At 45.6% G+C, this 26,372-nt stretch overlaps 1 protein-coding gene across 1 annotated transcript in view; it reads right to left on the bottom strand.

Moving 5' to 3' along the window:
* Window positions 1–11,348, bottom strand: part of SLC5A9 (solute carrier family 5 member 9) — a 28,430-nt gene extending 17,082 nt beyond the window's left edge. The window contains 5 exon segments of the mRNA XM_058843370.1: window positions 6–170; window positions 1,967–2,071; window positions 4,540–4,611; window positions 5,308–5,577; window positions 11,229–11,348. Of these exon segments, the coding sequence (XP_058699353.1) occupies window positions 6–170; window positions 1,967–2,071; window positions 4,540–4,611; window positions 5,308–5,577; window positions 11,229–11,348 (732 nt within the window).
* Between the last annotated feature and the right edge of the window lie 15,024 nt (window positions 11,349–26,372).

Raw genomic sequence — 26,372 nt, 5'->3', positions numbered from 1 at the left:
CATACAGATATCTTGGAGAATATGTAGATAATCAGGGACAGCACGGACATGTAGATTTGGATCCTCTCCCCGCCAAACCTCTTCTGCAGGTACTCAGGCATGGTGACAACTCCTGCTGTGATGTAAACAGGCACGAAGATCCAGCCCAGAGCCAGCAGTGGCCAGATGGCCTGTTAAAGAGAAAGAAAATAAAGGTGCAGGATTTGACACATGGGAACAGCTTTTCCCCCTCTTCTGTCAGTGGCCATCCTAAGAAAGCAGAAAGGCACAGTGCCATGAGAAGCAGACTGACTTTTCTCCCTGCTCATAAGATGAGCCAGCTTCTGGAGGAATTATTACAATTCAGTTAGAAGCTTTCAAAGCTCTCCTCCTAAGACCTGTATTTCTCTGTCATGGGTGTCACTTCCTCTTCCATCCCCTGGTCTTTTGAGAAGGATGGTGTATTCTGTTGCTCTGGCTCTCTGAAAGGTGGAGGTGTATTTGATGGCCTTTAAAACCACTGATGCTGTGGCAGTGAAGAGTTAAGTGATTCAGAGCAGGAGGGGAGCATCTGTTTGTTGCTTGATTAGCAAGTGATGAGGCTGAGGCAGCAGACTGTCCCTGCAGAGCATAAAAATAAGCAACAGCAAGACTCTGCTGGGATGTTCTCCTTGCAGGCTGGTGCAGATGTGCTTCTGTCACTGGTAGATAAAGAGGCAGTTTAGTTGCTTTGCCACAGGTGAAGAGTCTTTTGGAAAGTGTAAAAGCATTCCTCATGTATTTCTTCTCCGATTCCCAGCAAAAGCCCAAACACCAGAACTTAAAAGGTAAATGAAAGTCATTGGATCATCAAACCTCACCTCCTGGTTGTCTCCAGCCATTATCTTTCATGCTTACATTTATTTTGATCGGTTATTTAAGTTTTCAGAAAAAAACCTGATCCCTGTGAGCAGGGATTGTGACTGATTGAGGGCAGCCATGGCTCCTGCAGTGGCAGAGACTGGCTGTGGTGAAAGATGCTCATATGGTCCCTCCAGCTGAATGATGTCCCATGGCACAGAGTGAGAGAAATGGCATATGTAAGTTCTCTTTCCAGTCTGAACTCATGAAGTTAGATTTGCCCTGAAAGACAATCTTGTCTTCATGAGCTTCTAAAGCAACTTGAATAGATTTCCTTGGAGTACAGCAGTATTATGTCCTACATGCACCAGACTGAACTCAACCTCTGTTTTCTTCACAAAGGATTTAAAGGTGACCTTAATGGTCTAGAAAAAAACATTGCAGTGAACACATACCCCAGGAGAGAGCTTTTGGTGGGCCCTGCCTGTGCTTGGCACTGTTAACACTCTCTGCTGAGGTAGGCAAGAGATTCAGCGTTAGGTGAGTGATGCTTCTTGTGAGGCTGGCACCGATCTCGCTCCTCATCAGCTGAGAAATTTCATTAGCACTGCACACCAAGGGCCTGGTTTTCATGCTCTTGTGTGGTGTCAGTGGCAATTTTCCAGGCCACTTCAACAGGGCAGAATGAGACCTGCTTTCACACCCAGATGTGCACCCCAGAGATGTGACATTTTGGCAGCTGCCAGGTGAAGAGAGTGTTGCTGATTCTCATGGATTTACAGTGAATATGGGAGTACATGCTGCTTCTTTTTGCTTTTTTTTCATCTCCCTGTACTCAGAATCCTGTGATTATCCAAGTACCTTTCCAGCATTCATTATCCTTTATTTTAATCTTCATAAGTGCAGACTAAAGCTTAAAAATAAGGCCACATACCACTTGGAAGGCCAAAGAGCTAATAATTCTAGTGAATTCCACTGAAACAAAAATAAAGATCTCACGTTTCCATGGCTGTCGGAATGTCTGGAGGCTTCTCTCCTGAGAGTTGAGCACTTGTTGCTGCTGATACTGTTAAACACCTGATTTTGGAGAGAAACCCCAATCCCTTTGTAAGCAGTGACATCTTAGTTGACAACAGAACTGACTTACATTCCACTCAAAGCCCCCGACAGCAAGGCCCCCAGCTGCTGCATTGCCTGCCAGGCCTATGAAGGAACCACTGCCCACATCAGTCGACATCAGGGATGCTCCAATCTGAAACACAGGGCACAGGGATGAAACTCAGAAAGTCACTTTGAGGAACTTCTGTATCAACCCAAGCGTTTCCCCAGAAGAGAAGTCTGTTTCCCCAGGATCTCATCTCCCTGTAGTTTAGGCAGCTGGATGCTAATGGAGAGTTGAGTTTTTGTTTACCTCTCGATAAACCCTATATTTTTTTTTATCTTAGAATGTTCCTGCTCCCTTCTTCTGCCCCCATTCCAGTGCAAAGCTTAGTCTCAGAATCAGGGCTCGCTTTGCCAGTGGCTCTCCTGAGAAGCACACCTGTTACAGGGGCACAGCTGAGGGAGGGGAGACTTGTGACACCACAGACTCCTCAGTGTCCATGAAACACGCTGGATTCCTCCATTCCCTTGTTAGGCAGCCAGCAAAGTGCTGTCTCTGACCCTGCTCTGCCTCCCCATGCCCTGCAGACAGCCTCTTTGGAGTCCTGCTCTGACGTGTGTGCTGCTGGCTCACACAGCCATGGTGACAGGAATGCTCTCTTGGAGCTCCTCCTGAGCTGTAGCATGGACGTGGTGGAGCATGCAGGTCTCTGTGTTTAGTGTCCAAGGAGGCAGCAGCTCTGCAGCAGCTGGAAAATGCTCACACCTCAGGTCAGCTTTAACTGCAGGCTGTGGGCAGGGTAGGCTGTCCCTGCCATGGCTCATTGACACCCTAATTGTAAGAATGCCAGCCTCAAGGCTTTTTAAACAGGGAAAAGGCTACTTAATTACTTAATTACTACTTCTACTGGTGCAAAGGCTCACCTCTCTGCATGCCAACATCACACCTCTCTCAGGGTCAAATTAACAGTTACCCAAAGGACAAGTCAAGCCTTTTCATCCTCCAGTTTGCTTTTAGGCACATCACCTACAATGAACTTTTCTCTCCTTAGTACTGTCACCTGTGAAACAAGGAATGATGGAAGCTGATCTGCTTCTCACCTTTGGACAAGGTAAAGCATTAATATGGCATCAACACCCATGGTGAATTTGCCTTCTTGTCTGTCTGACAAAACTCTTGGTTAAAGAAGCTGCTGCAACAGGACTTTGCAACCAGTGCTTGCAAGAGATGTGTGCAGTCTTCCTGATATGTAGATCAGATACAGAAATAAAAAAGATACATTGCAGAGGAGCAGCAATTTTTTACCAGGGCTTAGTTGCATGTGTAATGCACGTGTGAACCTGTCACTCTCATAAAAACAATAATAAAACTCAGATAAGCCTGTCATATACTCAAGGTGAAGGTCACAAGGACCTGAGCCTGGGACCTGAGCCTGCAGGAGAGCTGCAGAGGTGGAATCAGTTCTGACAAACAAATCTGGGAAGTGAACAGCATTAGAGGTTGCTCTGAATCTAAAAGAGTTCAGAAGAGGCAGGAGCTGACCTGTACCAAACAGCCTCTGTAGCCACCTGTGATTGGAGCCAAAAGCAGTGAGGAAGTTTTGGGATTTGTTTGGTTTTGGTTTTGTTTTTTGTTTTTTTAATAGAAAAAAACCCCAGAAATCTTCTTTAAAAGAACAAGGTTGAGGGAAAAAATATTCAATTTTAGTATCTTTTAATTTTCCCCCTCCTAATTAGAGAAAACCATCAAGCTAAGCTTTTGCATTAAATGTCATTTGGCTGAGACAGAAGTTTAAAGAACATTTAAGAAATGACATTTTAGAGAGGTGCATGTGTCTCTGGTGGAAGAGGCAGAAAACCTAGCCTAGTGAATTTATGAGCAATGCACAGCCAAAGGAAAAAAAAGAAAAAAACCTGTTTTGGTTGAGAAGTGCATTCCGTTACCCACGACTCACTGGAGAGATATATGGTTCTAGAGTCTGGCATTGGCTGAGAAGAATCTTTATTCCTGTGGTGTTTTTATTCCTTTCCAGCTCTAAATTATCTTTTTATGTACATTTCACTCCCAAGAAAAGGCGCCTCCAATAGATTATTTTTTCCTTCACAGTGAAGATTTATACTTCAGTGGTTTGAAGTTTATATCTTTTCCATCGTTAGGCAATAAACTCAACTCTGCTTTAAATAGCAAGGGCTCAGAAAATCCTGGGATTAGGGATTATTTCTAATTCAATCTCTAAATACTTTTTACTGGATAACACATTCCTGGATTACCTAATTCTCTCTTGACTTGGGAACATCAGTGGTGAGTTGAGGCCAGTAAGTTTCAAACCCAGCTAGGCAGCCAGCATTCCCTAACTTTCATCAAAGGGAACATTTTTACTGCTGACTTTAGCAGAGAAACTGAAAGCTGGAAAACCCTGAAGATGCTGAGTTACCCTTTTGGCCTGGCAGCTCCATGCTGCAGCCCACTGGCAAAGATGTGTGGGGTGATTCCCTGTGGATCCTTCATCTGTCCCCTTCATCTCAGGACTACAAAAGGCTGGGTCCCCTCACCAGACCTGCTCTCACACCTGGAATTGCTTTCAAACCATAAAAAACAGAGGGAAGCATTTCACTCACAGGCACCCAGGTCATGGATCGTCCAGCCAGAAAATAGCCTCCAACAGTCCCCCGGCTCGCTCGTACTGATGACTGGAAGCACAGGAAAAAGAACAGGAAAAAGAACTGTGAAAAGTGTTTTCCTCCATTTGCCCTCCCCTGAGTCAGACCAAGCCAGAATCCTTAGTGCCTGGCCTCAGCACCAGCTCCAAAATAATTTTATGGATCTGTTAATTATTCCAGGCTCCACACACTACTTCTGCCCCTTTTTGTGCAGGGTTCTGATAGTTGTGCTTTGGAAAGAAGCTGCTTGTACCTGTTTAATGACTTCTCTGTGAATGTACCAACTGGGAAAGAAAGAAGGGTTCAGCCAAGCAGTAGGTGTCTGTGACAGTGGCCTTCACCAAACAACATGAAGGAATCATTAGCAACAATCTTTCCAAAGCTTTTAAGGTCCTATTTCAGTCTTCTCCAGCACAGCCCTGGCTTTGCTTTTGCCTCCTGCCTGTCCACACCCAGATATGAGACTGCTCTGTAGCACAGGAGTTGAGCATCATTCCCAGAGCAATCTCCAGGGAGTGATCCCACAGCATGGGATTCCATGTGGGGTGGAAGTGCAGGCTCACAGAAGGATTCCTGTCACCCCCAAATTCACTCCACAGGCTCTGGGATAAGTGATGCAGAGGATGCCATTTGCAGGCAAACCCCTTGGTACCCAGAAGGAGTCCAGGGAGAATCAAAGCCTCTCTGGCTCAGGCAGTCCCAATCCCAGCCCCCTCAGGGACTCACCCATATCCCGACAGCGAGGATAAAGACAAAGTACAGAACCACCACGACGATGTCTGCCACTCCAAGGGCTGCTGCCGTGTCCCCTGGCAGCCCAGGCAGCTCCGTGGTAGCTGTGGTTTGCTGGCTCATGGCTGTGAGCAAACTGCTGATTTTCTCACTCACACTGGACTTTGGTGCATGTTGGCCTTGTTTCCCTTGCAACAATTAATTGTAATAATTAACAGGGTGCAGAAGGTATGAGTGGGGAGCAGAAGCCAGGCAGGCCTGTGGCTAACACTTGCCAGCAGGAGCTTGGTCTCCATGGCTCATCAGCGAGGGCCACTCACACAGTGGTGTGAGGATTCCTCCCATTTCCCCTTGTGTCCATTTGCCAGTGGTCCTCTCTCCTGCCCATCTACCCATTGGTGACACCCACTGGGATGTAGGAGATGGTTCTGCTTTGAGGTCTAGGGACTGCCTGGAGAAGGCTTGTGCCCCACAGACTCCTCTGGAATGGCTCTGCCAGCCCCAGGACATGGTCAGGAAGGAGGAGAGAGCTGGACCCCATGACATATCAGACTGTGAACCCAGCTCCTCAGCAGGGACATTTCTTATCCTGGTTTGCAGACAAGGTGGGCACCCTCCAGCACGAGCCCCCTGAACCAGGGCACAGGGAGTGGGTCACACCAAACTTCTGCTCCTTTGTAGGGACAGCTCTGGGAGGATCACAAAAGGTTCCTACTGGGGCTGGCAGAGCCCTTCCAGAGTTTTCTTCAGGCAGACCCCAGACCTCAAAGCGGAAAGATCTACATCCCCCAACCTCTACCCTCTGTGATCCCTCACCCCATGATGTATCACATGGGACATTTTAAACTTAGGTGAGCTGTGTTTGATCTTGGTTTCAAGGGGGGCAGCAAAACCTCTCTCTCACTTTGTTTTATTCCCCTCCCAGAGTTTTCTTGCAAATGCTGGCTACCTCCTTGCTCACTAATTGCACTGCTAGCATGAGGCCCACAACCCCCCTGATCCTCAGTCTGAGGCTCCCTGGGAGCGGTTCCCCCCTGTAGGCTCATTATCCACAAGAGGCTTTTCAAGACTGAAATGTTTCAACAAGCTGAAGTACAGTTACCAGAAATTAAATATCTGGAAGCCTAAATCCCCTGGTATAAACAGGCAGCTCTCCCTGCACAGAGCTGATTTACACTCACCCACATACTTCTCCCTCTCTACACCTCAGCACCTGAAAGCAAAAGACAGTTGCCTAATTCTAAAATGCATCAAATATCTGCTCAAGAAGTAAACACAGCATCTTCAGTCTTCCCAAACCAGGAATGCTCCACTACATGAGAAGTAAACCCCAAGTACCTGCCTGACCTACCCCTTCACCCCACCTTCCCACAGTGCTGTATCTGCAGCAATTCACACTTGGAAACACTCGAAAGGTTTCACCCCAGGCCAACAAATACATCCAGTAAGCCATTCCCAAGAACCATGGGCTACCATGGGTCCATTGGACACTCTGGAATGACAAGGGTCTATGGATGTAGGATGTTGTAAGGTGTTATTACGCGGCCTGGATCATCCCAAACTGCAGTGGCCAGCCCAGCTGCTGGGCAGCATTGCTGCAGCTGCACCTCAAACACGAACAACACCTTGAGTGCATTCGTGGCAGTCCTTTCCTCGCTGCCCCATCCTGTTCAGGCAGGAGTTGCTCCACTCCCCACTCCCGGGACAAGCTGCTGAGGCGTGCTCCTCCCTGGGGACATGAGCACTGTCCCTGGCCACAGCCAAGGCAGTGACACACCCTGCTGTTACACGGCTCTGCTGGCTCCCAGCTGGCTGCAGCAGCAGGAGGCAGGGGCACAGTGCATGGCCCCACTGGGTCCCAGCAGCAGGGCAGCGTTTATCTCCCTCTCCACGCGCTGCTAAGTCAGCACTGGTGGCCACCCATGCTCAGGAGATGCTCCTTGCCCTGGGTACAGATATGGGAATAAATTCATTGCTTTTGACAAACAAACAAGTGGCCCTTGGAGTGAAAGATATGACAGCAGCATAAGCCAAGCAGGTGTGATTTGGCAGATCTCTGTTGATTCAGAGGGTGGCAAACTCTGTCTCCCACTTTTCTCCAGGGACCTGGCAAGGGACCCAGAGTATGCAGGTGACCTGCAGCAGCAAGCCCACCCTCGCCAGCTGGCAGAGGGCTCAGAGCCTCTTGGCCATGCAGTGCTGAATTTTGCTTGCCCAAAATGAAGGAACAAGTCTGTTTATGTTGCCTGCATTGGTGGGAGTGGTGGTGGCAGCAGAGGAAGTGCTGGGCATGATGGAGAGGGCTGAGCCAGTGAGCACAGCAGACAAAGCCATCCCCACATTGTGTTACCCATGGCAGGATCAGGTGCTGGCAGAGCTGTTGGCTGCGCTCATGGGGGCAATTGGCATGAAGGGCTGAGGAATACAGATCTTCATCCTCTCCCATTTCCTCCCCTCCTGAGACATCACTCCAAAAACCATTATTCATCCCTCTAGGACTCACTTTCTGGTGCAAGCCTGGCTGTATGCAGTCTTTTTGTTGTCGTGGTGAAGGCTGTGAGCAGGGCTATCAAACAGGGGGCAGAAGACAGCCCCCAAAGCTCACATGCTGTCGCTGGGGCCACCTTCTCTCCTGGGCCAGACACAGAGCCATTGTCACTGAGCCCTGCATCCGTGGCTTCTCCCAGCCCTGCTGGGATGATGCTGGGCAGAGGAGTGGGGCAGGCTGCAGAGTTGCAGCAGCCCTGTAAAACCCACAGTTTCAGCAGTACCTGGGAGCTGCAACCAGGCAGCCAGAGCCTGCAGCACAGTTAATACACTCTCCTCTCCTTGCAGCAGAAGTGACAGGACGTTTAGTGTCCCCTTGTGGGGTGTTCACCCTCACTCCTGTCACAGAGGCTGAGAACGAGCCCTTCAGGGACTGGAAATTGTAAGTGGCGTTTCAAAGTGTGCAGCTCAGAAAAAAATAAAAAGGTGCTGAAGAGTAAATGTTTCTGGGGCAAAGGATGTTCGGTGGAGTGACAGGCAATTATTTTCGCAAATGTTAACGAATAAATGGACTTCCTCTTCATTACCAAGCTACTTCACAGTCATCAGCAAATAGTTCCAATGACAATTAGTGAATTTCTAAATGGATTGAGAAATTGGCTTATACACAGATACCGCTGCAGTGAGGTGAGGCGATAGCCCAGCCTCACTCCTTACCTTTCCTCCTGGGAGGTTTTCCCGTGTGCTGAATGGGTGGGGCATTCAGCTAACCATTATTTTCTTCTCAGCCCTTTCTCAGGGGAATGACTCTTGAATGAAATCCAGCAGTTTAATTTCGGTGTGATATGAATGGGCTTTGAATGTATTTAATGTTTAAAGGCAGCTATTCAACTCGGAGCCTGCTCCAGAGGAGCAGCAGGAAGCAGAGCAGACCCCCGGGAAGCGCAGTGATGCTACCACAGCTCTTTTCTTCCCTCTGCAGGCCACACTCTGATTTTCACTCCTGGACCGTCCCATAAACCTGGAGACAGTCCATCACTTCAAGACTCCTTGCACTCATTTTTTTGTTTGTTTAACCCGTGTGAATCAGGGACACCCGTGCTGAGGCAGGGATAAAATGCCATGCAGAGGAGCCAGGGAAGGTGCTGGATTCAGTGGGAGCCTCAGTGCCTTGTCAGGCTGCTCTGAGCTCTGCCACATCAGGGGAAGCTCACAGCTCTGTGTGCTGGAAACTGCTCCTCTCTGACCCTGGGGATGGGCAGAGCTCCCTGTGCAGGCTGTGTGGGCTCAGTTCCAGCTGTGAATGCAGGTGGGCTGACACGGGATGTGCTTCCCATGTTGGGGCTCCCTTGCAGGGAGCTGGGAGTGTGGATCTCTCCCAGCAAGCGGCACTGACCATCTCTTACTCCCTCCTCACTCTCTCCCAGAGATCACCTGTAGCTCCTGCCTGAGCACTGTGGGCCCTGGCATCTGCCTGTGGACCAAGGACACACAGGACACAAGGACAGTTCCAAGTTACCACATAGCTTTTGCTGCACCTCACTGGGACCTAAGTGAAGTGAGTTTAGTGGGAGGAGACACCTTGGGTTAAGCTTGGTGTTACCAACCAGTCAGTCCAGAATGAGGTGGACTACAAAGAGTGGGGTCTCATCCTGGCTGCCTTTATGCAGGTAACTCATTTTCTGCCCCAAACAAGGGTTTGCACCTCCCTGTTCAGCTGAACAACCTCCTCTGATTGCCCTTTCCACCCCCACACATCCCACTGGGAAACTTCTATGACTGCTGGGAAATTATGGTGAGAAGACACAGAAAGTTTCAGGTCACACTTCTAGCCATAGCTGCCTGGAAGAATCATTCTAGGATCGAGCAGACTTAGGCTGGAAAAAATATGCCACATTTACTGAGTGACTTTTTTGACTAACAGCCAGACTTTGAAAAATATTAGCAAGGGTAAAACATTAAGTGACAGAACAAGGACACTTCAGATGAAGGATGTTGTTCTCCCTTTAATTTACTCCCCTCTACAGCCTTGCAAAGATCTCAGCAGAGTAAGTGTCCTTATTGATGGATACACTATCCTTGTTAAGATGGGACAATATACTTATTTACAGCTTTCATCTTTGTCATGAAGGCACAAAGCAAACAGATATAACTAATGAAGATTTAGCTGTTACATAATGTCTTTGCCAACTCCATGCAGAAGTCTGGGTAAAAACCCTGGAAATAAATCTTTTTATGAAAACATTTTTTTAAATGAATTTAAGACACAGAGAGATGTAGTTTGTATTAGGACTCTGAGTATTGCTTTTCTGGAAAGATGTCTCAGCTTTGGAGTAGAAATGAAATGATGGTCTGAGAAACACCAAAGAAGTAAAAGTCACATCAGCCCTATGATCCAAGCAGTAAATTAGCACATTCATGGTGATGCCCCACAATAAAGGTGGTGTGAGCTGACACAAGCAAGACGCAGACTCAGTAATAATGGACCAACAGGCAGAAGAGATAGCGGGGTTGCAGTAAAAGCTTGTTTGCTCCATTTGATCCTCTCTAGGTCCCTCTGAAGATGACAACAGCCATGGTGGAGCAGCTCGTGGTAGTTGGGACAGTAATGCTGCACAGCAAAGCAGGTGAGGTAATGCTTCACTGCTCCTGCAGGAGGCACGTTTGGTACTACAGGAACAACCAGATTCTTTTGATGTTCTCCTGAAATCCATTGTCTAAGAATCACAAGGAACTTGGTCCAAGAGTGGTAAAACTGGAGGTGGTGCATGATCATGACTAGGTAAGCTCCTGTGGAGCAGGGAATAGGATGTCTTTCTCTGTTTCCCAATATGACCTCACACAATCTTTTTACAGATCACACAGTTGGGAAGAAAACTGTCCTTGCTGAATGATTCTGATCTGTTCTCTCCCAAAAAGCACTCCCTAAACACAACTAGAAAGCAATCTGAGGCATTTAAATTTTCACTTTGTGGCCCCTTTCAAAAGCAAATGCCCCATGGCAAAACCACAGATGTGAACAGCTGTTTTGGAACTGTGGATTCAGACAGGTATCAGCAGCTTGATCCGTCTCTGCTTGGTGACTATTTAAAACGTCCTTCTTCTCCATGTCAGAAGCAAAATGGCAAAGCAGAATCAGATCCTTCTTTTTAAAGTTAGGAGGCAGGATAAATGTCCCTTTTGACAGGTTAGTCAGTGTTTGGGACGTTGGTGGTTGGTCTCACCAGGAGGTGAAATGTGGTACAAACCTGCTTGTCTAGAAATACTGAAGTCCAACAGAAGCAATGGAGGAATGGTTTCTTCACAGCTGGGGCCTAGTCCCAGAGCTCTTCAGAGCTTTTATTAAAGTCACAGGTTTTCCTCCCTAATGTTCTGTGCTCCTTCTTTCCCTCCATACACAGCTCTCTCACTCAGTGTCTGTTCCCCACGTCTGCATCATCTCCCCGGGAGAGCCCCTCTGCCAGCACCATCCAGCTGCTGAAGCTCCCTTTGGAGGCAGCCTTGAGCATCAGGGGCAGCAGCTCCTCTTGCTCCAGAGAGGGGTCCATCAACACATCTAATTTCTTTTCACATCCAGGCTCAACGAAAGACAACTATATTTCACTGTCATTTCCCTGCAGCCACTGTGTTACGGACTCACAGAGCTGGAAAGGAAATCCATGCCTTTGAGCCAAACCCCATAGATGCAAGACCCTCTTTTAAGCTTCAGCAAGAGCTTTCTACAAAGTCTGTCGATCCATTTCGACCTGAATCACATTTCAAAGAAAACTGGCCAGATAAGATACCTTTTTTTTTTTTTTGTAGAAAGGAGCATTTTTGAATTGATGCTGAATTTCCTTTGACTAGTTGATAAAATAGAAGTCAAAAAGCTCTGAGGGTCAAGGATATATAGGAAGTGTGTACAGCCTTCAGAGTTACTATCCCTAAGGAAAAGAACCAGAAAGGAAGGCTGAGACAAAATGGTTGCTGAGAAAATGAAGGAGGAAAGGAGAGGCATGGGGCTGGGAGGGGGAGAAGGAAAAAGTAGTAAAATCAAACTTAATGGCTTGCTGCAGTTTGTGGGCACTGAGGAAACAAATTCTGGAACTGAAGGAGTTGTCAGGCAGTGAGATAGGGTTACACATCCTCCACACAGAGCCTGCAGTGTTGGCTTGATTAGGCGAAAGGACTCGGGATCACTACAGACAGAGCTGCCTTGCTCCCTGTCAGCTTGCACAAGTAATCAGCATCCCAAAATGACAGCTCCCTCCAGGGCTGAGATTTCTTAAAACAAAACTAAAATAAAAATAAAAGGCCTCTTTGGTCCTGCTTCAAACCTAGCTGCACTACCGAAAAGAAAAATAATTGTTAAGATACAGAAAGGCTCTGACATTCTCCAGCAACATCCCCAATGCTAATCTTCACCATGATAATAATAATAATAACAACAACGACTTATATTATTCCTATACCACAGTTGAGCAGCTCATATCCTGAGGAATACATCAGACTTGATAAACTACTGCCATCAACTTGCACAGTGTGATGAGACTTAGCGTGGGAGGATGCTGATGTTTTGTGATGCCCTAGAGAAGCTGAGGACAAAACGTGATAAAGATTCCCCCCTGCAGACCTCAATTTCCAGGGAGGATTTTGAGTACATGGAAGAAGAATCATACAGTTTGGGACACTGGCCAGGACATAGGAAATAATGCCCTTGTTCTTGGCCAAAGCATCAGTGAAACTTCGTTACTGCCAACTCCAAGCCTTAAAAATTCTTGAGATGGGGGCCAAAATTGAATGATACTGGCTTAGATATGATGAGGAATTTTTTTTGTCAGCAGTAGAAGCTTTTTTTTCTTTTTGGTTTTTGTTCCCAGAGGGTGCATTTTTATACTTTTCTCCATCATAATGAGCTCTAGCAGCAAGTCTCATATATGCGTGAAATTTGGGAAGTTTACTGCACTCCCATGACTGCAGAAACTAGGACTTGAGGGAAAACAATAAATCTCACCAGTTTCACAGGAGAATTGCCAATGCTGGTGCTCAGCTGAGGCCCCTCTCCACTCTCACTGCCCCACTCTCCTGGCAAAGCCTCTGCTCTGAAATGTGCAGCCTTCCAAGATGTAGCTCCAAGGGTGGCTTTCCAAGAGGGCCCCAGGAAACAAGGTCCTCAGTGAGCAATTAAACCAATGAAAACAGCTTTGTTTTGGATGTCCCCTGTAGTGCAGGAGGCTCTGGTGTCAGAGGAAGGTGTGGGGTGTCACAGATCCCACTCTGATGGTCTGAGTGCACTGCTGCTGTGCAGTCTCTCCTGGCTATGGAGGATTAAGCTCACACTTTGATTTTTCCTTTGTGGTGGGATGGGACTGGTAGAATCTTTCTCTTTTGATCTATAATTTATTTTCCTAAACCTTGTGAGAACTTCATATATTTAAAACTATCAGTTCTCTTCACATGTAGTCAGTGTTAACCAAGGCACCCACTGGACTGTGAGGCTCACAAGGACCCAACAAACCCTTGCAACCTCCTCCCTGTGATCACCCCAGGAAGTCTCCCTTCCAAATCCAGGGAAATAAATTCCTCAGATCATTCCTGGCAGTATCTGTGGCTTTTCTCCTCTCACCTACAAGATTCCTACATGCAGGGAAGGCAGGAATGGTGTCACAGGGGCTGGTGCTGCCTGGAACATGAGCTCAGCCAGTATTCTTGTGATAGACTTAAGACCTGACTCATATTTTATTTGTAAATATGCAGCAGAACAGTCCTGAAGTTGCACAATTCAATTAGAACCAAACAAACCAAAACAACTCCCAAACCCCACTAGTCAGACGAGCTCTCAATAACCTCTTTCACTTTTTGCTAACTTGCTTTTCTGTGCCTAAGCGAGCAGAAAGCAGCAGAAACAGATTCTAACAGATTGTTTCCCACCCCTTCCCTGCCTCCCCGAGGCAGGTTTAATATCTCTCCAGAGAAAAAAATAGTCCCCAATAAATCATCAAGTTTCCTGCAGCACTTAAATCCTGCTTGTCCTTCAGCGTTGTGCTGGGAGGGGATTGATTGTTCCCCCGCACCCCTTGGAGCGGGGTCCCTGCAGCTCTTTGCCATCTCCCGGGCCCTGTTTTTCCCTGGCTGATTTGGAAGCGGGTCCCGGTGCCCAGGGATGCCCGGCAGGGATGCGGTGGCTCCGGGCTCGGCGGGCGCAGTTACCAGCAGATGGCAGCTGGAGATCGCGGAGGGAAATTTGGGAGTTCTCTGCTATGGAAAGCACAGCCCACGAATCCTGGGTGACCTTGGCACAGACGCGGTCTCAGCACCGAGCAGGGATGGGACCTCCCCGCTTTTCACCCCGAGCTGGGAGGGATGCACAAGGAGCCCCTGCAAGGACAGAGGGGACAGGGTGGGAAAAGACACGCTGCACATCCTTCCAGACATTCGAAAAAGAATTTAAAAATAAATAAATAAATCTACAAATTCACAGGCCACATCTCTCCTCCCTTCACCACAGGCTCAACCTCTCAAGCCACAGAATCATTTAGATGTCATTTTCTAACCCAATCCCACCACAGACTTGCTTGTGCAGGTCCCAGCCAGCCCTCAAACACATTCTAGGCAGAGTAACTCAGAGGACACGAGCAATCCCTGTTCTCCCTCCACACCAAATCCTCACCCACAACCCATCACTGCAGCAGCTCCCCAGAAACAAGCATTACCCTGTCATCAGTTCTTGCTTCTTTCCTTTTCTGGTCCCACTATCCATAAACGCCCTCCAGCCACCACAGCCACTCCTGTGACAGGACTCACTGTGCCATGGCACATCAGCTCCAAGATGTCCTTCTCTGCTCCATTCTCTTCCTCCCCCTCCCAGCTGATAGCCCAGGTGAGCTGTGTCACAGAAGGCTGCTGTGAGAAGGAATCATCCCCACCTTCTCACCCAGAGGAGCTGCAAACGTGAGAGGACCCACCCAGTCCCTCATGCACTGAATAATTGCTTCTTCCTCAAGGGCCAAGATGGACTCTGCTATTGCAGCTGCTTGGGTTACCCCTCCAAGCCAGACAACAAGAATGCTTTGTTTTCAAACATATTAAAAAGATAAAGATAACCCCCCAGCTTAAAAAAGTTCCTTGTTGTCTAAGGGACAGATCCAAATGTGATTCCAAGGTATAAAAATCACTGCATCCTCTGGATCCGTGGTCAAACATGTAGGACAAAGTTGTGTCCCAGCAGGGTGACTTTGAGCAGCCTATGCTCAATTTGGGGTCCACTGACCCCCTGAGCAGTTTTACCCCCAGGAGGATCCTTGCTGTCCCAGCTCCTTGCACAGGCTCCTTTCACAGGCAGCACAGAGATTATTCACACACAGAAGCTTTTCCTGGCAAGGACAGAAAATGAAAATAGCTTTTTTTTTTTTTCCCCATTCTCCCCACCCCCAAGGCTTCAGTTCTGCAGCAGCAAGTGGAGCCAAAAAAGGGACTAGACAACACATCAAGCACTACCCATTTAATCCAGCTCCAGTTCCTCATTTACCAATGTCAGCCTCCTGTCCAAGCTTTCTTTGGCTTTCATCTCTTCTTTTATCTGTGTGCTGTCTCTGGTTTGCCCCTTCTGGTTGCTACTGCTTTGATCTCTTGAACTTCTGCAATCCAGACCCAAATCCATGAGAGCTTATGTTGAAGAGTTTCCAGTTTTTTCTTGTTGTTACACTCTTTAAATTCTTCCTTTGTTTCTCCCCTGAAACTACTGGCAGATTCTTTCTGCGTAGCAAATGAGGATTTCAGATGTCCAGCCTGAGCAAGTGACCCTTTGACAATTGCCCAGACCCTTGGACATTTGCATCCTTGTGGTTTTTTTGTTTCTTCCATCCCAACCCAGTAGCAGATCTCCTGTGCAGGCTGGGGCTGTACCTGGCTGGGAGAGGTCTACAAGAACCCCAGAATTAATTGTAATTTTGCCTATATCGTGTTATCTTGTTTGTTATGTTTGTTATGACACACAGAGAGTGTCTACAGTTAAATTTATAAGAAAAACATGGGAGACACAGTGGGAACTCAGTGTGCTAACTCATTTGATTTCAGCTATTTCTTATCCAAAGGTGGATGGTGATTCTTTATTTCATCATGAATACAGTGAGAAGAGGATAAAAGGCCGCAGCAGCAGGACAGACAGGTTTTTCAGCAAGTTTTGCTATTCCCAGGTAGGGATGTAGGCATCATGCAGTTATGGGAGGGCTGGTCTTTCCCATCCTGGAGAATGCAGGAGCAGTGCAGCAGAGCAGAGCATGGCAGGGACTGTGTGGATTCCCTGTGAGTGACACTCAGCCTGCTTGCTCAGAAGCCCCTCATGCTGTTTTCCAGTCGTGTTAGAAGAGCTGTGTGCAAGGGAAGTGGCCTCATTTTTACTTAGAAGTGTGGGAGAGGAAAAACATGAGAACACATGGTTGTGCTTTGAACTTCCTAATTCCTTACCCTAAGGGACAGTGTCAGGGCAGACTGTCCAGTCTGTCTCTCGTGGCCTCTGGCTGATATGGACTAAGTTGAAAAGGAGCCGGGGTCACTGCACTGAAGTGTCTGCCCCAGACCTACCTGGGACAGCCTCCTCCCCTCCCCCCCAGAACCACTGCAGGGTGGGGGCTCCTCTGCCCCAGAGCCCTGAGCACTGGACCTGCCTCCTCCTCACAACCAGCCCTCCCCAGCTCAGGGCCCTGCTGCCTCTCCTCAGGCTGATTCCTTTTGAAAGCAAAGCACATAGCATAAGGCCTGTGTTTATTTTCCCCTTAAATTAGGGTGGCTTGATTTTAATTGAGAGATCTGCCAGAATAAGGCACATTTGTGCAGCTGTCATCAGAAATGCATGTTTCTTTTCTTTCTTTCTTTCTTTCTTTCTTTCTTTCTTTCTTTCTTTCTTTCTTTCTTTCTTTCTTTCTTTCTTTCTTTCTTTCTTTCTTTCTTTCTTTCTTTCTTTCTTTCTTTCTTTCTTTCTTTCTTTCTTTCTTTCTTTCTTTCTTTCTTTCTTTCTTTCTTTCTTTCTTTCTTTCTTTCTTTCTTTCTTTCTTTCTTTCTTTCTTTCTTTCTTTCTTTCTTTCTTTCTTTCTTTCTTTCTTTCTTTCTTTCTTTCTTTCTTTCTTTCTTTCTTTCTTTCTTTCTTTCTTTCTCTCTCTCTCTCTCTCTTTCTCTCTCTCTCTCTCTCTTTCTCTCTCTCTCTCTCTCTCTCTCTCTTTCTCTCTTTCTCTCTCTCTTTCTCTCTCTCTCTCTCTCTCTCTCTCTCTCTTTCTCTCTTTCTCTCTTTCTCTCTTTCTCTCTTTCTTTCTCTCTTTCTCTCTTTCTCTCTCTCTCTCTCTCTCTTTCTCTCTCTTTTCTCTCTCTTTTCCTCCCATTTATTCTTGTGTGCCTGGCGACACACACTGGTGGCCCTGGGCAAATCCTGCATGGCACCTCCAGAGAGAGGGCTGCAGGGGACAGACTGACACAACCTCTGCCTCACAAGGAGTTTTACATTGCTGTGGCCCAGACTTCCCTATAATATGTGGAGTTTGTGAAGTTGGATGCTGAAGGAAGGCTCCAGGTTCATATCATTCCCAGACCCAGAGCTGAACAGCTGATGGACAGTGGTCCTGGGTATAGGATGCTGGAAATGGCTCTGAAAAGAGCAGTTACCCAACAAGGAGAGGAATCCTGTGTGGCATCACCACCCCAGCATCCTCTAACCTCCCCAGCCCTTTGCTTTATATCAAAGAAGTCTACTTTACATTGCGGAAAGCAACCAGGCAGATCCAGCCTCGCCTGATTCTTTTTCTCATATGGAACAGCTGGAAAAAGACAGTAGCCTGAGAAATTGGCTGACCTTTTTGATGCATTCAGCTGTCTAGCCTTATATTTGTCCTTTAAATAATTTGTCAAAAACCAAACAAGCCCAAAACAACCAATCAGCAGGAAAATAAGAGCCCAAACAAAACAAGCCTTTTCCAGCCTTGCCCTTCTGCAGTTGCTGGTCTGAAGCAGTTTAATCTAAAGCAGGCTTTGGCAATTGCTGGATAAAGCAATGTCCATGATGGGTATTTAGAGGCCAGGGCTTGCCTGCCATACACTGTCCAGGGGTTTATTACCTGCTGAAAAAGCTTAATGTGCTTCAGGTGCTATGTGATGTCCAGATGTCATGGCAGAAGCCGCTTGGAGAGTGCTGGTGATAGAAATGCTGCTGGGTGAATGCAGAAACATTAATGCCAAATGTGATATTTAGTCCCAGTTCATCTATTTGTACAGAGAAACACAGGCTGAGCTGCTCAGGGCCAGGGGCCCATCCATCCCAGTACCCTGTGCATGGCAGTCAGCTGTAGGTTCTTAATGCACAATATCAGGGCGTGCAGATTGTGGCTCAGGGCCAGTGATTTGTGGTGCTGGGATTTCCGGAGCCAGACATAGTGCCTTTGTATTTAATAGCTCCTGCTGAATTTTGCTTCCAGGAATTTACCTAGCTAATTCTAAATCCCTTTGTACCCACAGTTTCCTGTGGCAAGCAGTTTCACAGCTTAACAACTCATATTGTTTAGTGTTGCCCCTTTCTTCATACCCTGAAGCTGGGTGAGTGTTCTCTGCTGGATGCCACACAAGACCTGCCCTGGATCCAGCTCACACAGGATAAATGGATGGATGGGTGGGTGGAATCTGAAATAATGCTGCTGTTGTGATCAGATGTGCAATTATCAGTAGCCCACAAGCAGGGTGTGTTTTAGGAGGCAAGACACAGCTCCTCACCTGCCTGGTTGCTAACAGGTCGTGTGGTGCTGTCTGCATTGTGGACAAAGGGAGATTTTGAGAATGAACAGAAGATGGGCACAATCAGGGTAGGGAATGAAGGGCAGCATGGAACCAGATGTGTTTGTCAGATCAGTAGATGATGGTGAGATTGACGGCAGCATTCCCTGTCAGGAATGTGGATATTGTGTCGTAACAGCTTTATGCCAGTTCAGGTAAGGAAAGGAGAGTTGCAGGCTGTGATCTGTATACAGAGATTTGGAAGCAACACCTTAAAGTGGGACATCCTACAGGGAGAAGGGACACAGACAGACAATGACAGTTGCAATGACTGATTTCTCTACAAGGTCAGTGGGACCAGCCTGGCAGACACAGACAGTTGTCCCTTCCATCTGGGCAGTGACAGCTTTTGGGCTAAAGCCCGCCAAGTGGCTGGGCCCTGGCAAGGTACAATAGCTCTGTTTAAATTGTATCATTCAAAAGTTCAACTTATCAAAGCCACCTGCATCATTTCTACCCTTATCAGGAATAGCAGTTGTTGGGAATTGTTCGGCAAGCTATGTCTCAGGCATGGGGGATTTAGAAATTGTTCTCAAATCCACATAAGGTAAAAGCATCATGGTGCTTTATTTCCCTATGAACACGAGTGATGAAGCAGAAGTGGGAATGTTTTCTACTTAGAGTCCAATTTCCAGAATTGCTCAGCTCCCATTTAGGCAACAAAGTCATTGGCCAGATGTGGGAAAGAGACAGTCAAAGGGATGCTGCTGAGCAATCCTATGTGGCTCCTTCCTCGAATGAGAAATTCAAAGCCTCCTCAGCTGACTGCGAGCCTAAGGTCTATTTCTGGATCCAGAGACTGTTCAAAAGCTTCATGGTTGACCTCAGGCACACACTGGATGGTCAGCACATTTTTCTGGGAAAGCAGAGTGCAATTCAAGATTTCTTGTAACTTTTTTCGTTCACCTGACACATGTGCTCCAAAGACAGTGAAAGATGAGAAAATAATACGGGCTTGATAAATGACCGAAAGAAAGTTTCCGATCTGCAGCGGTTCCCATTATTCTTATTCTTGGCATCAGCAGAGTTATGGCAATCTCCCCCTTCCCCCCTTCCCCAGCTCTGCTCCGTTAACATATTTTTTTCCTGTCAAATTCGCAGGAGTGGCACCTGGGAGCATTTTGACCAAGGGGAAATTGACTGAGCAAAGTTGCCTCTTTTCAAATGCATTTTCTTGAGGGACTGGAATGAATGAGAATCATAGTCATAACATGGCTAAACAGTCTTTGTTTAACTTAATGCAATATAATAACCTAAGTGTTGCAACACAGCTCCTTGCTGTGACATCCTTTTTCCATTTGCTTAATTTTCACCCCAAACACACGCTGTTAATAAGCTGCTGAGAAAATACAGCTCTTGTGACAAAATCCAGAAACTGAGCCCCTGTATGGTGTGTTAGATACACAACTCTTATTTGGACTGGCAAGTGGCACTGAAATTGGTATTGCAAAATAGATCCATTTTTCTTGCTGCCAAATGTGATGGACAGATGAAAAGGGAGGGTTGGAGAAGAGGATGGCAATAAGCAGAGAACAAGTAAAATAAAATCTCTGACAGAACGGTAACGTGAGTTAGGATAGACATGTGATTGCCAGAAGGGAAATGCAGGATGCAGGGTGCTTTGTCAACAGCCAAAGTTAAAATAAATGTCACACTGGCACTGAAAACTACAAGATTAAACTCCTCCTGGTGATTTATAATTTACGAGAGAAAAAGGCAGACAGACACCCAGTGACTGAGCTCAAAAGAAAAACTCCTATTGACTTTAGTGGGTTTTGGAGAGGATCCAGTGCAGTAAAGGTTCAGATCTGATCTCTGGAGTCAGAATGTGTTTGACCAGTGATTTTAATCAGCAGAATCAGGCTCTTAATCACAGTTTGGTTTACATTTACTGCCTTTTTACTTGCTTTGTAGCAAATCTGGAAGTCATACTTGTTCTTTAGGAGCTAAGTGAAAGTAAATAAAGACTGCTATAAAATTTGGACATCTTTAAATTAAAAGACAATTACATTAAGGGATATGAATAACTCTTTCCCCTTTATTTTACCAAACCAGCCCAGTGCTTTAGAAAAGCCTGAAATAAACTCTGGTTTTGTACAAGCAACAATATCAAGAAAGTTTCACAAATTGTCCTGCAGGTTGCTGGGGAAAGGAGGTTCTCTCTGAGAGAAAATGCAAAATATTTCCTTAGTGAAAGCTGAAAAATGCATTTTATATAATTTATAAAAAGTAATTAATGCAAAAATGATAGGGCATCATGTGGAAACTAGGAAATAAGATACAAAGACACCGGTTCCCAGATCTTTATCCTTGCCACAGCTACAACATTCTGTGACTTTTTCAACAGGGATTTCTAGACTTCAGTTGGACAGTGTATTTCCCAGGCACTGAATACTGAGATCCAAGATGCAAAATCAAGGACAGAATGAAAAACAAGAAAATAATTCCAACTTTGGCCACTCAAACCTTTTCTGAGAGTCCTGAATGTGTTTTAGGCAACAAGACCGGTGTTTGTGGAAGGAGCGCTCATCACAACATTTCCTCTGTAGAAAAGGAAATGTCTTACAGAGGTATCCACTTCTGTGGGTGGTTTATAAGCATATAGAAAACAGATAAATGCTGCTGAGGCTCTCCACACATTGGAAGTGGCTGTGCAGGGGATCTATTAGCCCTGGACAACTTGGCACTGGCATTCAAACCAAAGAAAAGGCAGCCTGTTTGACACAATTCCTTCAGGAACACTGAGCTACTGAGAGGACTGGGGGGAGCCAAATGGACTGCAAGTGATATACCAGGGATGGTGAATTCAAACATACTGTACTTGGTTATTTATCATTTTATGCAGTTATTTGTTGGATGAGTAAGTTTTCCTTTCAGTTAGACCCTCAGAAAGCTGGAGACATGCAAGTTATTTTTAAATAGCAGGTAGATTTCAAACCTCAGAAGCCTAGGGCTTCCCAAAAGAAGAAACATTTCAGATGATAACTAAGAAAATTACTTTTCTGTAGTGTGACTGCAGTTTTTTGCAGAATCTCTTACTTCTATCTGCTAAAACCAAATAAAATGGGTGATTAACAGTTTGCAGTGTTCCAGAAGTTACGTCAGGCCCTGTCAAAGAGCTCCTGGGCTGTTCAAAGGGCTGTCTGAATGGATTACAGCTCCCTCTTGTTGATGAGATTCTCTGCACAGAGACCTGGCTCAACAAGGCTGAGTCAGAGGCATGGATTTGTGAGCAGAGTCCTTTTGAAGAGTTAGGAGAAAATCCTTCCCCATGCCACCCCCCTTCGTGGCTCTGCTTCTTGCACAGAACTGGAGACAATTCTGAGCAGAAGTTCCTGGCAGACAAGAACCAACATATGGCACAGGCATTGCTCTGGTGCAGAGCTCGTGGCTGTGATCATCCAGGAGAGGAATGACTGACTCTGTGGGATAGCTGGAAATCACATAACTGAGATGGGAAGATGTCCTAACACCAACACTAGGAAAAGAAAGCAAACCTAAAGACAAAAAGAAGGCAAAAGGTGCTGCCTGCATTTAGGAAGAAAAAAAAAAAAAGTCTTATAGCAGTTGCTCTAATGCATAAACTTTGGGAAAAATCTGAAAATATCTCTGCTTTGAAGAATGGAGACGTCTTCATTGTTTGAAGGGGGTTTTTACTGCTGGGGATGAGAATTCAACACAGCTGCAAGGCCTTTGATTTGAAGGACAAAAATTACTCGGAGAGTATGGGCAAGAATTGCCCACATAAGCTACAAGTGGAGACAAACATGAATCACATGGACAAATGAAAACTCCAAGGAGCAATACCCAAAAACTTAGTGCTGTCTCTCTGAGACTGGGATTAGATCACACATTAATTGTGTTTTTTGTTTGACATTAAAAATTCCTTTGGAGCAGGCTTTGTGTAACAGCAGCATTGCTGGAAAGAAAAGGTCCTGAAAAATGTCTTCATAGTTTTCCGTGTATGTGTATAAATATTAAACTGCCTTCCTTTCAGACATGCCACTGAACTCTGCTCTTGTTTGCATGTTGAACCTGGAAACTTCTCAAAAGTTTTGCCTACGGATAATTCATGAGTTAAAGCCCAAATTGAAATGCCATGTTACAACTTGTAGAAATGTTAGACAAATATAATGACCATATTTTCCAGTTACCTAATACCCACTCAAAATATAAACCCCAAAAGAACAGAATTGTTTTCATTGCTGTTAACCAGACAATATCACTCCATCTAAATATAGTATGTGATGAAACCAATTTAAATATTGTCCAAGTATTTAACACTGTAAATATTAGACTTAACACTCCATAAAAACAGGCTTTGATGATGTAGGCTGACAAAGGGAGACTAGTTAATTGCAGATTACATCATGGCTAGGACAGCATCACTGCTAGGACAGCCACGATAAATGTGAGGTGCAAAGTAAATCTAATAAAATAAAATTAGTCTCTGTTCAATGTTCACCTTTATCAGTTTTGCTAACCTTTCTTAGTAAAGACTGGGGGGAAAATGTAGTCCTGAAGGAGTATCTGGATTTCAGTGTGTTGGTGAAGTTTGCATTCAGAGCCTGATTCAGAAAAACATCGAAATCTAAACTTCTAGGATGGGTTTTTGTCCTTTTTACTACAACAGGGCTCATATGCCCTTCAGACATTGTCCTGCATTGGGAAGATTTCCAGAGTCAGGGTCTGAATCTACCTCATGTTGCTGTAAAATATGGCACAGTTTCGACAGAGTTGGGAAAACAAAATTTTAAAGCTTTTGGTTACTGATAACTTCAAAGGATTTCCTAAATTTCTGAGTTCAGATATCTTGAAAATGGGGACAATTTCCTGGCAATACAGACATGATTTTCTTCTTGTAGCAACCTGCACCCTTGTGTATCAATCTGAGTTAATCTTCCTTGACATCTGCCCAGATATTAACATAGAGATGTATTCTGCCCTGTGCTTTAAAAAGGACATTTTTGTGGTACCAGGATATCCTCACAGCCTGGCAGTGGGATGTATCTACATGGGTTTAGCTTCAGGCTCATATTAATAGGAATTTCAGCTTGCAGGTGAAGCCTGGCCACTCACTGGAGCACAGGAATGGGATGGAGGCACCCATTCCATCATCCTCTCCCCTCCACCGAGTGCTCCCAAATGTGCCATATGGAGCCCTTCACTCTCACTTGCCCAAGACAGCAAAAGTGCAGTTCAATGGACTGCAAAAAATGCACTGATTTTCCTGAAAGGACAGTGAATATGTCTGTGTATGTTCCCAGTTGTTATTGTGCTGGGCTGAAAAAGTATCTTAGGGGGAACCTCATTTATTGTTGAAATCACTGGAGGTGCTTCTGGTGGCTGATGCGACCAGCAAGGGCTTGCCACTGTATTTTGGGCATACAGGTTATGTAATTCCCAAAATGCTGTTTGCCTCTCTTATTTCATGGGTCTCTTTTTCTCTCCTTCTGCTCTATGTAAGCTGAATTCCTGCACTTTCTTCACATCCTTCAGTGCCCAGAACACCTAAAATCAGTGATGCTAGAAAGAGCCTCCTGCTAACAAAAGATCTGGTCCCAAAGTGGCTTGTGAGGCCTGTTAACACATCAGAGTAAAATCGAAATAATGAAGTTATATAGAATAAGCAAGTCCAGCTGTGGATGTTGACACTCTTGAGCCATGAAAGGAGAAATGTGATATAACCTTGGGTAACTGTGGTTTGTGCAGGCCCAGCTCCACTGCCTGACTTTGTGTTTGCCTGCACACAGGCACGGTTACCTGCAGAGATGCAGTGGTTCAGGTGACTTCATCTGGAGCTGGTGGTCAGCAGCAAAGCCAAGAACTGAAATCTGCACTGGTTATAAAAACTGTCTTGTGTGTGTCTGTGTGTGTGTGTGTGTGTCTTTGCTTCTCCTCCCTCTTAGGTGGTTGCTTTCCTCACCCACAGGATCACCCTCAGCCATGGTCCAGGTTGGTATCTCTGCTGAAGAGGGGTGTGTAGCACAGACTGCAGCAGCAGAGCACAGCTTCCACAGGCCAGGAGCACCCTGGTCACAAGAGCAGACAGGAATGGGATGCAGGCCCCCCTCCAGCTTCCCTTGTTTCTACTGTATTTGTCTTTCTTAATCAACCCTGCACCATGTTATTGACCCAAAGACATGGCAACAGCAGTGTTGAGAACTGCAGGGATTAAAACATTTGCGTTATAATACCTCAGCTATGAGATCATAAATGCCCTTATGCTGTATTTTGTTATCCTGGGTTGATAATGGAGGCTGATAAAACTCCCACTTTCTCTCTGTATTCAAGTGAGTTAATGTGTCTGGGCTCGTGAGATCCAGGCAGGCGGAGAAAGCAACAGCACTGAGTCCCCAGTCTCGGATGTAATCAAGTAATGAGGCTGTTTGAGGACATTACTTGTTAACATATTAGCAGGTACCAGGGGTAAGTGAGTGTTTATTTAGTCCTGGTGTAAAAGCATGTCTAAAATGATTTATGCTGGAAGCTGTTTCACAGCAAACAGGCTGCTTTCATGAAAGCAGGTCAATCACCATCTCCCATCTGCCCTCATAAATCATATTCAGGTGCTAATGTAACCAAAAGGTTTATATAATCTGCACAATCAGCGTGGAGGTCTGGGTAGATACAGTAATAGCCTGCCTACATTAATGCCTTCTGCCTCTAAAGGTTGATATTTGAGCGGAGTCAAATGATTGATTTAAAGAAGAAAGAAAAGAAATAAACTTCCATGACAAGTAACAAAGTGTAGGTACAGTTTTCCAGCCACATTTTACACACACAGGAGTAACTTGCCACTGTTGAGATCTGCTGCTGGGACTGGTTTTGCATCAGGAGAACTTCCATGCATATTCTCTAACAGAAAGTGGACTGTAATTTTAAGGTAACAACATAAGAAACACAACACTGTAAACTGAGATTGGCTTTCTATGTTCCCCAAATTTCTCTGGTTAAAGGTTAGTTTCATATTGAACTCTTTTCTCTTATTGAACGCTTTTTCATACTGGTGGAGGACTCCTTTGAGAGATGACACAAGTCTGGAAGGACCTTCTGGACCTACATCCAAAACATAACTTCATTAAGTTCCGTCTTGAAAGTTGCCACAGATTATTTTTTTCTGCCATTTACGTCTTCATCCTCTCTCCTCTTCCTGAGGAGTGTTACACGTTTCCCTTCTTCCCAATTTTCAGCTCAAACTTATTCATTGCCAGTTTATATTGGTAACCAGATCTTATCCTATTCTTCCTTTTCTCTTTCCTATGCCAACAGTGTCCTTTAATTTAAATAGCTTTTCTCTCGCATGTGTATTTATCACTGGATAGGTTTCTACCTTGGGTCTTCACGAGGTCTTAGACCACAGAACACATAACCCCCATAAAATCTTCCACTTTCTTCAGACAAAAAACCTGATTTTAGTTCACATTAGTAAATAGTATCTTCTCTCAGCCATCAGTGGTTCACACCAAACAAGAGAAACAATTTGTCTCACAAACCAATTTGGATCAGTCTTACAATGGCACATATCCTTGGGCAGCACAGAGCTCCTGCTTACAAAGCTGCAGCTCCTTCTTTTGCTAAAAAATATCCTTCAGCCAGCCTTCACTAGCACTGTTAGTGCTGAAAAGGAGGTTTTAAAATATTGTACCATAATACTTTGATTTGGGAAGAATGTTTTATGAATACAAGAGGTGAACATATTTTTTCTGAGGAGTAGCATCATGTTACTTGTTTGCTGAAAGTGTTGGGAGACTTACTGATGGACCATAAAGTCCAGACTG

The sequence above is a fragment of the Poecile atricapillus genome, chromosome 7 (genome assembly GCF_030490865.1).
Source record: "Poecile atricapillus isolate bPoeAtr1 chromosome 7, bPoeAtr1.hap1, whole genome shotgun sequence".
NCBI lineage: Eukaryota > Metazoa > Chordata > Aves > Passeriformes > Paridae > Poecile > Poecile atricapillus.
This window is presented reverse-complemented; position numbering and strand designations above follow the sequence as displayed.